The 12615-nt window shown below is 45.4% G+C and overlaps 1 protein-coding gene across 3 annotated transcripts in view; it reads left to right on the top strand.

The window, feature by feature from the left end:
• Positions 1–12615, top strand: part of NTRK3 (neurotrophic receptor tyrosine kinase 3) — a gene marked incomplete at both ends in the record, with an annotated part of 177561 nt that overhangs the window by 147560 nt on the left and 17386 nt on the right. For all 3 annotated transcript variants that reach the window (XM_079541059.1, XM_079541058.1, XM_079541057.1), the window contains one exon: positions 2469–2712. In XM_079541059.1, the coding sequence (XP_079397185.1) occupies positions 2469–2712 (244 nt within the window). The remainder of the gene's footprint in view (positions 1–2468; positions 2713–12615) is intronic.

Genomic DNA, 12615 nt, shown 5'->3' with positions numbered 1-12615 from the left:
ATGAATCTTTCAAGCAGGGCCAAGCTGTCTGCAGCTCTCTTGAAGCATTCACAAGACAATGGCGGAGCTGGGAACACACCTGCACTGATTTCCCCCCTCAATTTGGCATAGTAGAGGCAGACTGAATATGAACTTATAGGTCATCCTCTGTTTCATGCTCTGGATGGATGACATTTTTGGCCAGGTCGGACTCAGGATGGAAGCTGCAAGGGGGTCAAGAGGGTGATGCAGGATTCAGGTTTCCCTTGGTGAATAGTAGGTTTTACTGGGGCTCTGGAGAAATACAGACACAGCACTGCTGGAAGCACAGCATTTCTAGGGCCGGCATTCATGGACTGGGGGCTTCTGAGCATTCAGATCCCATTCTGAAGGCCTGCAATAACTGCATTCCCTCTCGCCTCACCAAATATCTCCATCACTTCCTCCCTTTCCTTCAGTACACACACATAGGTTATTTTCTTCCTCATATTGATAAAAGCCTCCACCACTCCCTAAGAAAGAAGAAAAAGGAACAAGAAAACAAAACCAAAAGCCACGCTTCTTTGACAGGGACCAGCCAATCTTATGATCTTGGTGTAAAGCTGAACCAAACTCCTTGCTCCAAGAAGAGATGGGCAGCTTCTTTTCGTATTCCCTACATCTTCTTGATGCAACTAGATGCACTAATATCCCCCCAGTTAATCTCAAGAGTAGGCTGATGCTCCTTCCTTTAGGACTATACCCATGTGGGATGGAGGAGGGGAGGAAGGAATATGTATTACGCAGGACATACGTAGATAAATCCTGTATAGTAAGATGTAGAGAGACTCAGTGAAAGGAATGATGTTGGCTGATCACGTTTTAAACATGACCTGTTCCCATCAGATGCAGACAGTTCCTTGGAAGTAATTATTGTATTTGAAAAAGGTGGCAGTAATGAGATGGCGTTATGTCCTTCACTTCTCATCTTGGCATAGTTACTCTTGATGACACCAGGTATCATCCACAGTTAAATATGGTGTAACTGCAAGGCACGTCTGGTATAAAATGTCCAGCATGGTTTTAGAAACCACTGCTTGTCCTGCCCATCCCACACTCACTGCAGTATTGCCCACTTACAGCTTCCCAAAACACTCCTGGCTCCTCAGCCCTCATTTCTGGGCTTCCTCTCCTCTTCCAGCTGTTCTGGGAGGAGATGGCAAGTGAGGACCCTTGGGGCTGTGCTTCTGGTGGCAGGGCAGCAGGAGATAACTGAACACAGCAGCAAAAACTATGGGTTGGACCCTGAATGTCTGGTTTCTTTGATTTGCCCTAAGCCCAACAGGGTTATCAAGAAACAAAGGAGAGAAAAAAATTGGGTCTTGTGTGTTGTTCAGTCCCATATCAAGAAGGAGGGAAAGCTCTGTGTGTGCATTTTCATTTGTAAGCTCTCTGCAGGGCTGACAACAGGGTGAAATGCCAGAAACTATTTCAATGAGAACAGTTTCAAAGCTTCAGCGGAGATGCAGCACTGCATCTTAGTCGCGAGGAGGAAAGTCACAGCAAAACCTCTTGCTTTTCCCTAAATATGAGGGCTTTTGTTATTCCACCTTCAAAGAGGCCACAGCAATGTGAGCTCCGTCGGGGAAAGAGACATCACAGAGGGAGCACAGCAAAGACAGGCCTGGTACACAGCTAGGGAGAGGATTTAAAGGGGGACAGGACAGGAATGACCCTGACCTCAAGTTCTGCCTTTACAACATACTTTGTTCAGCAAAATGTTGCCTTTTGTTGTCCAGGTTGTTCTCTCCATCTGCTGACATTCAGACATTACCCCTACACCTCTTCTTGTGTCTTCAGAGTTTACAGCACCTGTGTTACCTCTGGGACAGCTTAGGGTATAAAGGGTACTTTCCAGGGATGCTGGTGTTCTTCTGAAACCTTGCCTGTGATCTCTGGTTGTGTTGGTATATCAAATGAGAGGAGGTTGTTTGGTGATAAGGTGTGCGGATGGAATAGAAGAGGCTGTATGGAATTAATAAAGAGAGTAAGCAGCAAAAATATGATGGCTGGGGAAGAAAACTCCACATATATAGCTCCACACCTGGGAATGTTTCCAAGGTAGAAGAATTAACTGCAGCAAACACGTAGATATCTGGAAGCCAATTCATTTTACACAGGTCCTGCCGAAGAGTAGAATGGCCACAGTGCATCAAGCCACTGGTCGCTCTGCCCTAGCAATCTGTCTTTCACCTGTGGCCATAAGAGGTTTCTTGGAGAAGAGTAAGGATAGAATGATGTGTGGCACCTACTCACCCACCAAATGTTCACCCAACCTCTAGTTCTGTAAAATTTTCTTTTTTCTTTCCTCTGGAGCTGTGTGCGCATCCTCACACTACAGAGCTGGGGGCCAGTCCCCACCCCAGCAGGAGCAGCAATCATATGGGATTCCTACCTCCTGGTCACTTTTGAGACCCAACTCTATGCTTTTTGCTTCTTCCTCTCTATAGGGCACATGGCCCAGATGCTATGATCCTCGTGGATGGGCAGCCTCGACAAGCCAAAGGGGAGCTAGGGCTATCCCAGATGCTCCACATCGCTAGCCAGATCGCCTCTGGAATGGTGTACCTTGCCTCCCAGCACTTTGTCCATAGAGACCTGGCCACCAGGAACTGCTTGGTCGGAGCCAACCTGCTGGTGAAGATTGGAGACTTTGGGATGTCAAGAGATGTCTACAGCACTGATTACTACAGGGTAAGGCAGCTCCAGTGGCCATCCAATGCTCAGAGCGAAGGGAGACTAGGACATGTGACAGTAAATCAGTTTTTGGAGCTCTTGGGCTCACTCATTTGCTTATTCCCTCAATGAAACATGCACACAGATGTCTATCAGGCACACTTGTGTTTGCCTGATCCCCAAACCATTGTCCTCACTCCTTTTGGTCCTGGACACGCCTGTAGTTCAGACATCCAAGCAGATGCCTACACATAAGAGCTCCCCGTGATACCCCAGCACAGTCACACACTTCGGGATGACTCTGATGTCATCCTGATCTTCCTTCCTTCCTATTTTTCTTCCTCTTTTTTACACAGACTTTGATAAATTGGAGGTAATCCAAAGAGGGTGACAAAGATGATTAAAAGACTACAGTCTGTGACCTCTTGTGTTAGATTAAAGAAACTTAATACAGGGACCTAGAGAAAAGGCAACTGAAAGACTGACTGATAAGTGCATAAAATATGGAAAAGGAAATAATAGGCAATTTAAGCTCAACCTCAAAAACACTTTTTTTCCAGCAGGGACATCATTTAGACAATGGAATAATTTGCCAGAGGTAGGTTGCTGAGGGCCTGTCATTGAAAAAGTCCAGGAAGCAACTAGATAAAAATGCCTGGGCTTAGTGCAGAGGCTAATCCTGCACAAGTCTCTGGGGACTGACTCAGTGAGTCAGAAATGACTTTCCAGCCTTATCTTCTGTGATTTATGCTCATGATGTCCCCTTGCCTGTGTGTCCAGCTGCACTGCCCTATCTGCCCGGGGTGGCAGCAACCCTGGGAGGAATGCATGTTTCTTACTCTTCCTCAGCTTGAGAAAATGGAATGTACAAAGCGTTCGGAGCACAAGTGTAGGGATTTGTGGTTGGGCCACCCACCAGGAGAGAAGGGCTTTTCAGCAGAAAGAGCAGAGATTTTTGCCTCGTGCTTGGTGTAAGGCTGGTTTATTTCTGGTTACAGTGCAGATGTTTGGCTCAGAGGCTGATTTCTATCAGTTACCTAAGAAAGGGTTGACCTGTGGGCTTGATCTGATGGCAGAGGTTTTCTTTATGTGATAGGAAGTTGCAAAGTGGAGTTGATGAGGAAAAAAAAGATGATAAGGTTTCTGCTGAGACATGTCATCTCTCCAAGGCCAGGGCACTGCCTTATCACTAAGTTTAATTACTAGTGAGGGAACCAGTCTTCCCTGTGCAGCACAAAAGCCTACGTTGGGAAAAGGTCTCAGTGGACTGCATGAGGTAGCTACAATCCCAACACTGCAGAAACATCAGTAGATAGCGAGTGGGGAAGAGCAGTGGCCAGGGGAAGATGAGAAGCAGCTTGTGAGATCACCCATGCTCTTGCTTGGGTCCTTCAGCAAATGAGAATTGGATGGGGAACCCCCAAGAAGTGTGAACTGCAGAGATCTTCATAGGCCAGCTCACCATAGTGGGATTTGTCTTCTCTGTGGTGTCCTGTAGACCTCGTCCTGTCTGTGCAAAGTGCTTTGCCATGGTTGCTCTGTGCTCTCTCATGCCATGTCCTAAGGCTCTGTTAGTGGACTTCTCTCTGTTCACACAAATTGCTGTGTGTGACCAAAGCAATAACTGGTTTATCCTGCTTACCAGACTTGTGGTACTTTTAGAACTCTAGATCACCAACTCAGTCCTCTATATACATGGAGACCTTTTCTCTGTTGCTATCCAGAGAGGGATCCTAGGAAATTACGCTTTTGATTACTCATATTTACTTTGTTATGAAGAAGCATTTACTTTCTCCTGCAACATGGGTAAGATAAGCAGTTTGGTTTCACTAACAGTAGTGCATTTCTGCTCTGTATTCCTCACCATTTTAATTCCCAGCATCTCTGGCAGGAAAGCTGTCTCTTCCAGGCTCCTGAGACAGTCTTTTCAAGTACACAGGCCCATCACAAAACCCACCAAAATACCCTAAGTGAGGGTTTTTGAACAGAGAGAGAAAACAAATGACCTCAAGCATTAGAACCAGACTGCCCCTGGTCCTCCCCCATGGAAGGTGGAGATGTGGCTGTAGAGTTAAGCTTCAAAACTCCTTTCTGCAGTCCCTGATCGCATCCACAACCAAAATGGTAAAAACTCCCAGGGCTGCTTCTCGATGTTTGTGCACAACATCTCTGCTGTTGACACAACCTGCCATTCCCAGAGGCAAAACCTGGAGCAAAGTTCTGTTTCAGGTGATTTAGCGTGCCCAAGCTGCAGCCTAGGGAGAATTCCACTAAATATCATCAGTACAATATCATATACAATATCATCAGTACACGGTGGAGGGTTACACCTCGAAGCTGACCACAAGTGACATGTCTGGAGGATCTCACTCTGATGGGTCCCTGCATTTGCTGCTGCCCAGGCCATACGAGCATGGATAGATTGGCATGTGGGTATATGAGTGTGTTCCAGGTTGATGATTAACTCATAGGCATTTAATCTCTTTCTTTTAAAATAAAGGAAAAACACCATCTGCCTCCTGCATTTGTGGGATGCAGAAGTGCTTTACAAAGGTGAACTGCTTAGTTTCCTGTCACACATTTGGGTAGGGGAAACAAACGTTTGTGTAACAAAAGCAGCAGAGAGGTTTGTTTCTTCTCTCTCCAAGGTTCTCCATGCTCTGCCTGAGCACAGGTGCATCTTTTTCCTTGTGCATCAGATTCCTGATGGTTGTGGAGGTGTAGGCAGGGGAGAAGTGAAATGGCATCAGGTCAGAAAGCGGAGGAAGGTGGAGGTATAGGGGAGGCTGGGAGAAGTAGCCCACCCTTGTGTGACAAGTCAGGGATGCTGAAGGGTCATTTCTGGGGTGTGTTGTGTAATGTGCCATGCAATCTTTCATTTAGGTCTGTATAGGAATGCAGGGTGAAATAGATCTGTAAGGGAGATAAAAGGTTCGGGAGGAGTTATTTCCCACTTGTTTTCCTTCTAGAAAACATGTGAGCAAGTGACTTCTTAGGGATGTGTCAGGACTGTGACACCAGGTGGTGGGGTGCTGTGGGTCAGGAACATTGTGCCGCAGTCACACTGAGCACATCTGCTGCCTGCCCATGGAGCAGGACCAAGATCAGTCGCCTTTCTTCCCCCAGAATGAGTAATCCAGCTCCCAAACAAAGTCATTTGGCAGCCACTCAACGAAAGGGCAGTATTTCTTTATCTTCAGAAGAGAGCAGCCTTAAATCCTAGTCAGCAGTCCTTAATAAGTTCCAAGGTTACATGCTGCCATGGGTTGGACATCAGCAGCAAAGACATGGGTTGAGTAGAGGAAGGATTAATGCAGGCACTGAATGTCATGAAGACATCCCTCTGTCCAATTCTGCTATGTCCTACCCCTCTAGCATCCTGCCCCAAAGCCCAGGCAGGGCTTGAAACCTCTCAGGAGTTGAGCACCGTCCTTTTGCAGAGGTCTGTCCTGAACGTGCTCCAGGTTGCTGTTCATCATGGGGAGGACACCTGCTTGTGAAAAAAACAAAAAACAAAAAACAAACAAACAAAAAAAAAACCAACAAAAAAAGTGCACGTGCTGGGTTTGCAAATGGCTCTGAAAATAAGTTTCTGACAACATAGAACTAAAAACACAATCAAAAAATGCATTGAAGAATTCTGCATTTTCAACGCTATGGAGTGCTCTATGGATTTGGGAGAGACGAGGTTTACAGGAAGAAGCAATATCTTTTATTAAACATCTGATATTGTTGGAGGGGGAAGAAAAGAACATTTTAGACACACAAGTCCTCCCTAAGCTTTTTTTTTTTCCTTCCTTTTTTTGCAGTGATATCAGTTGATTTAATAAAAGATTAATATCTCTTCCTATGAACCTTGGCTCTCCCATCCTTAGACCATTGGTGCCAAAACAACATTTCTGCTGTGACTTTGGCCTTAGGTCAGCGTTCCTTAAAAAGGGATTCCTCTGGCAGATGCCTCCTCCTCTGAAGCGTGAAGGTTTACTCTGCAAACATTTTCTTTCTTCTCTTTTCTTAATATGGCCAGATTTAAAAAACAACAACAACAACATATTTTTGATAATTTTCAGTGCTCACTGTCAGATTCTCTCTCTCATCTAGACCAACTCTTTCTCTATTTCTTATTCCCTGGAGATCAAAACTGTTTTCTTTCTCCTGGGCTGCAGTCAACTATTTATCCGGTGAAGTTTCCGTGCAAGTAATAGATCAGTGAGGTTTAACAGCTGCCCGGTTCATGTTCCTTTAGAGACTCATTCAGCATGGTTGATAAGACTAATAGGCGAGGCTTGCAATGAAAGCAGATTTAGAGACTCGATGCTTCAATGTCAGTGGGTTAAAGAACTAGATGATCTTTGAGGTCCCTTCCAACCCAAGAGGTTCTATGATTCTAAGAAGGCAAGCTCAGTCCCTGGCTGCACAGACAGAGGAGAGGAGTCTTGTGTAAAAGGTACAATGCATGTACTGCATTCAGCTTCCAGCAAAAGGTCAATTTCCAGCAGGCAAATGCTATGCAGATGCTAAGTGGTTAATCATTTCCTTTATCTCTTCTGCCTCTTCTCACATGGAAAATGCTCAAGGAGGATGTGGATGTCCCATCCCTGGATGCTTTCAAATCAAGGCTGGGCAGCCTGGTCTGGTGGTTGGCAACCCTGCACATAGCAGGGGGTTGAAACTAGATGATCATTGTGGTCCCTTTCAACCCGGGCCATTCCATGATTCTGTTGTTCTATGGAATACAGTGTGCTACTCTCTCTCCCTCCTATCTCACAGAGTTTTGGGAAGGTTTCATATTTGTAAATATTTGTTACACTAAGGAGAGACTTAGAGGTGAAAGAGCATCATTTTCTCCTGTACTAGGTGAGATCATGAAGGGCATGTGCTGTCTCTAGATCATACATAAGTAAGAACAGGGAAATCCTGGAGTGACCTGGAGATCTCCCATGGAGACACGTAGTGATGGTTCAGATGGGCCACTTGGGCAGGGCCATACTCCTACTATGTGCAGGAGTCTGCATATACATGTTGAAAATATTATAGCATCTGTTTACTCATGTGTCCCCTTCCTCCCAACCCCTGATTTCATTATTTCTGTCCTTGTTCTCATGGCAGTCATTCCTTCTGTGTGTCCCATGAGCTGGATTGCTCGCAGCACAGAGGCTTACAGCTGCTCCACTTAACATTTTGGGGGCAAAAGAGCCAATTTCCATTTAAGCAGCAGTGAGACTGGAAAGAGGGGAGGTGAGGGAACCGCTCTGCTGTGGGGGCATGGGATGAAGTGTCTTTGTGCTCATCGTCGTCTGCTCTGCGTGCAGGAAAATCAGCATGTATTGAATGTGCTGGTCTCTGGCATCTCCGTGGCTCCTATAAAAACCTCTGCAAATTGAATTTGTGGCACAGTTCCTCATCTCCTGGAAGGAAGATGTAACAACATCATCTTGTGTTTTAGACAGACGTTTTTCCTCAACTCTTGCCCGTTTCTACGCTGAGGGAAAAACAAATGTAGAAGAGTCTCTGTTCCCCCACCCCTCCCTTCTTCCTGTTTGAAACATGAAGAGCCCTTCACACAAAGCAGCTCAAGTGCAGAGGAATTAATTGGGGAAATTAGGTGGTGTTGTATTTCTGGCATTTTCTCAGAAATGGTAATTGCCCTCATTCTCCACCCTGCCAAGCCCTCTGCCTGCACCTTGTCCCCCCCTCCCTTTTCCTCACTGTCAACCTGTCTTTCTCCTGCTTCAGTGGCTGTTTTCATGCTGTTACCATTTATCTCATTTCGGTAATGAGAGGGATATGGCAGGTAAAGAGCTCTTGGAATCTACTGACATCTTCTTTGAAGCAAAGACACAAAAGAGCAGTTTGTTTTTGGGAAAACTCCCTGCCACAGCACTTGACCTCCATCCTCACCACTTCTCCTGGCTGGGATACATTGCTGCTGCATTGCAAGTCATTTGGCTCAGATATTTTATTTAATATAGCCTTAGTGTTCACTCAAATGTTTAACCTCTCCATGTGTCTCCTAAACCTTCACACACTCATTAAGAGCTAATCAAATGTATGATCTTTCAATCCAAACCCAGTCCATTTTCCAGAGCTTTGAGCTGAGGTTCACTGTTCTGTATGTCCTGATCTAAGACAGCTGCTGGTGTTCATGGTGTCAAACAGAGGTACTACAGTGGGTAGTAAAGTGCTGGAACTCCTTGTCCTAGGACATGGTAGGTGCCAGCAATTGAGATGGACTGAAAAAGGGATTGAACAGTTGTGGAAGCAAAATAATGTATTAGGGGCTATCAAACACAACAAGCAGATCTAGACAGGTGAAAGAAACAACTTGTCAACCTGACTGTAGCAGAAATGCTAAGTCACAGCTTGAACCAGTGATTAAACACCTGGTGGGAAGACAGGGCCAACCCAGGGGATCTCAGGTGCATGTAACGAAGTGCACCTGAGTGACCAGAAGGGCTGGAAGTAAGATCCACCTCTTCCCAGACCTCATTTAAGGGTTGGCATTGGAGATGAGGGTATTTTGCAGCAGATCCCTTGTGTACCTGAGGTCTTCTAAAGGTAGGCAAATTTTCTTTGTTCATTTCTGTATCTGTAGCTGCTGCATTTGGACTTGTCTTCGTTTGCTGTAGCCAAAGACTTTGTCACCTTGCTATTATTGCTGTACCTTCCATCATGTTATAGCATTACACTAACCTATTCTTGAGTAGGTTTTTTTTTGTTTGTTTGTTTGTTTTTGAGTAGTAGAATCATAGAATGATTGAATTGTAAGGGACTTCTAAAAGCTGTCTAGACCAACTTCTCTGCAATGACCAGGGATGTCTCCAGGCAGATCAGAGCCTGGCCTAGCAGAGTTATCAAAAAGACCCACCCATATAGTACACCCATCCAAGAGTAAATATCCACCTATTTCTTGCTTGTAACGTTTTCCATTCTTCTTGCTGTTCCTACTCATGTTCAGAAAATCAGCTGAAAAACTGTGATAAACAGAAAAAAGCTAGACAGTCTCCCTTGATGGAAATCTAGCCAGAATATGTTCCTCTGGGGTGCCACCAGAAACAAGGGAAGGTTTTGTATGGGGCAGTCCTCAAGAGGTAACTGTTCCTGGGCTTTACTAAGGTGTAAGTGAGAGCAGTGGAGAACCAAATGCCAGCAAGCTGCATTATTCTAGCCCCAGGTGCACCAGTAACCATGATTTTTGGACATACTAAAAAGAACAGTTTGCACTCTGGAAGAAGTATTGACATCTAAGGGAGGCTTATCTTCTCTTGTTTATGTTGTTGGACCCATTTCCCTGTTGCTTCCCAGCTGTTCAGTGGCCTTCTCCTGCCTTCCCACCTGCAGGACTATGGCCCAGCTCTCCTTGCATTGGGGCGGCCATGAGATCACAAACTAGTTGGGAGAGGTGGGGAGCAGCCCCAACCCTCAGTGCAATCAGTGAGAGGACTGGAGGCAGAGAAGTTATAGGCTAGTTTAGTGGGAGTGTGGATAAATTATGTCTTGGCATGCTTTTTATTTATTTATTTTCCTCAATGTATCATGTGAAGTAGTGGCTTTTCAAGCAAGGAAGACGTAAAGGTTTTCCCCAGTGTGGCAGGCTGCACTTCAAGGCAAACTGAAGACTCCTTAATTAAGTTATTTACATGGAAGGAAAACATTTCTTTTTCTCCTTGATTCCTGCATGTTCAGGACTCCCATGGGCTTCTACCCCTGTTCCCTCCCTGTTCCATAGTCCAACCTCTCAGTCACAGAGAGCTCCTTCTCCTTGCCAGCTGGATGGAGAAAGCCCCTGTTTGTAAGCAGCTGTCTTTAATAAACAGGCTGCTTAGGACTAGGCTGTCAAAGAGAGCATGTTCAATGTACAATCAAGGGGCAACGATGCACAAAATTGCACACACACACAAAACAGGAATCTCTTCTTGGTGTGTGTTGAGCTTTGAACGCTTAAGTGATTCCACCTCTCTCTTTCCCATTCAATTATGCGGGCAACACATGATAAGATTGCTAAAGGAATTAGTGAGTGAAATCTTTATATTGCCTAATCAATATTGTTCTGCTCAGTACAAGGCATCTCACCCTCCTCTTGGCCCCAGTTGTGTTTTCAGAGGGCAAATAAATGAAAACACAAGTTCACCTTCTCCAAGCTGCGGTGACCAAGAGGAAAAGCAGCAGCGTGTCTGTTGGAAATGTTTGCCATCAGAGTTTCTTCCTTGCTTTAGAAGAGAAAAGATGTGACACAGGAATTATTACAAACCCAGCCAAACCCATGTTTCAGGGCCTTAAAACGACCTGCAAGGCCTTTCATCTGTTGCAGTTATATGGCCTTACAGAAAAAGCCAGCAACCTTACAAGCAAAGACAACAGATGATAATTTTTCTGAGCGTCAATGAGGCAAGACGCCAGATTTGATGGGCCACTAGACTGATCCAATATAGTAAATCCTGTGTTCCACTGTGGATTGTGGGACCAAATCATCAATTAATGTGAAGCTTTAAAAAAATAAAAAAATAAAAAAATCCAAATCCCTTTTAGTTCCCTGCAGTCATTAGTGACAAGATACAATATCTATAGCTCAAATGCTTTGCCAGCATCCCCTGGCAGCAAGGCAGAAACTCCACTCCTAATTTTTCCAATACATAGAAGAAAAACATATGAGATCAGTGGTTTTTAGAGTCAGATTCGGCTGCCTCTTCATATTTATTTAGACGGAGGAATAAATCAGGTTTGGGTTACTTCTGGGTTAGTTATTTGTTATTGGAATAAGTGCATAGTAATAGACCTGACAGGGGAAGATGTTTCTCTTTCAGCTCTGTGTTTGAGGTAGAATTTGCTTTGTTCTGCACTATATTATATTGATGTTTTTTTCCCACTGCTGATGACTTCATCTGCTCTGCTTCCTCCCAGTGTCCATGCCTCTGCCACAGCTGGCTTTAGGATGTGGATTTATGCGAGAGATCTTTCTTCCCCCCCCCCAACTGTAATGCCATAATGCAGAGGCAATTTAAACAACCATCATGAAACAATTTGCTAGGCTTCTCCCCCCACCCATTTCCTACCTCAACTTCTCGGGGAGGGAGGCGAATCAGTCAGTCACGGGGCAATTCCCTAAGCACAAAGAGCTGTCAGCTACATTTAGCAGCTCAATTTTCACCTCTGGAGAAGGGTGGGAAGGCACCCGGGGTGATGACTAGCCAGGCACACCCTAAGCCCGTATTTTTGATTTTCCCTGGGCAGCTGTCAGCCTGAGCTTCTAAGGACTGCAGCCAGAAGTCTCCCCTCAGACCACTGTGCTTTCATCTTAGGATTTTGTTTCCTTTTTGTCCTGGTGGGAACACAAAGATCTGACTAAAAAGCCAGGAGACCTTCTGCTAGTCATTCACTTTTAATTTGTGCACTGAGATCCCTAACCCTTCTCCTCCCTCCCATTCTCCAGATCTTCCTGCACTGATACACAAAAAATGTAGAGCTGTGTTTTCCACTTTCCTTATCCGTTCCTAGGGTTCAGCTGGCAGTTTTGTGGGTGATTGGAAGATGTGGGATGAGGCCCTTTCTTCTTCTCCCAACCTCCAGCAGTACCAATGGGACAAAGACTTTTGGAGAAGAGTAGAATGACGTACCAGGTGCTTCATGGGGATGTTGGGCTAGAGATGCCCTCTTGCTTGGCTACTTAAGACATCAGGCTTGGGATTTTTCTGCAGGCTGAGTTGGACAGGTCCTTGTGCCATGACTGGTGATGGATAAGGAACCAGATGCTGAAGCAGTAGTTCCACAGGAACCACTCATGCCTCCTAAAACTTCTCCAGCTCTTCTGGCTGTGGAAAAGATACTCAGGACCACCAGGGGATGGGGCTTGGCTGGTGGGGAGATGTCTGAGGAAGCCAGAGCCTCACTTGGCTCTTGCTCAGCTTCAGCGCTCATCCCTTA

This window comes from Tetrao urogallus, assembly GCF_951394365.1.
Source record: "Tetrao urogallus genome assembly, chromosome: 11".
Lineage (NCBI taxonomy): Eukaryota > Metazoa > Chordata > Aves > Galliformes > Phasianidae > Tetrao > Tetrao urogallus.
The sequence above is the reverse complement of the archived record's forward strand: the minus strand, read 5'-3'. Positions and strand labels throughout refer to the sequence as shown.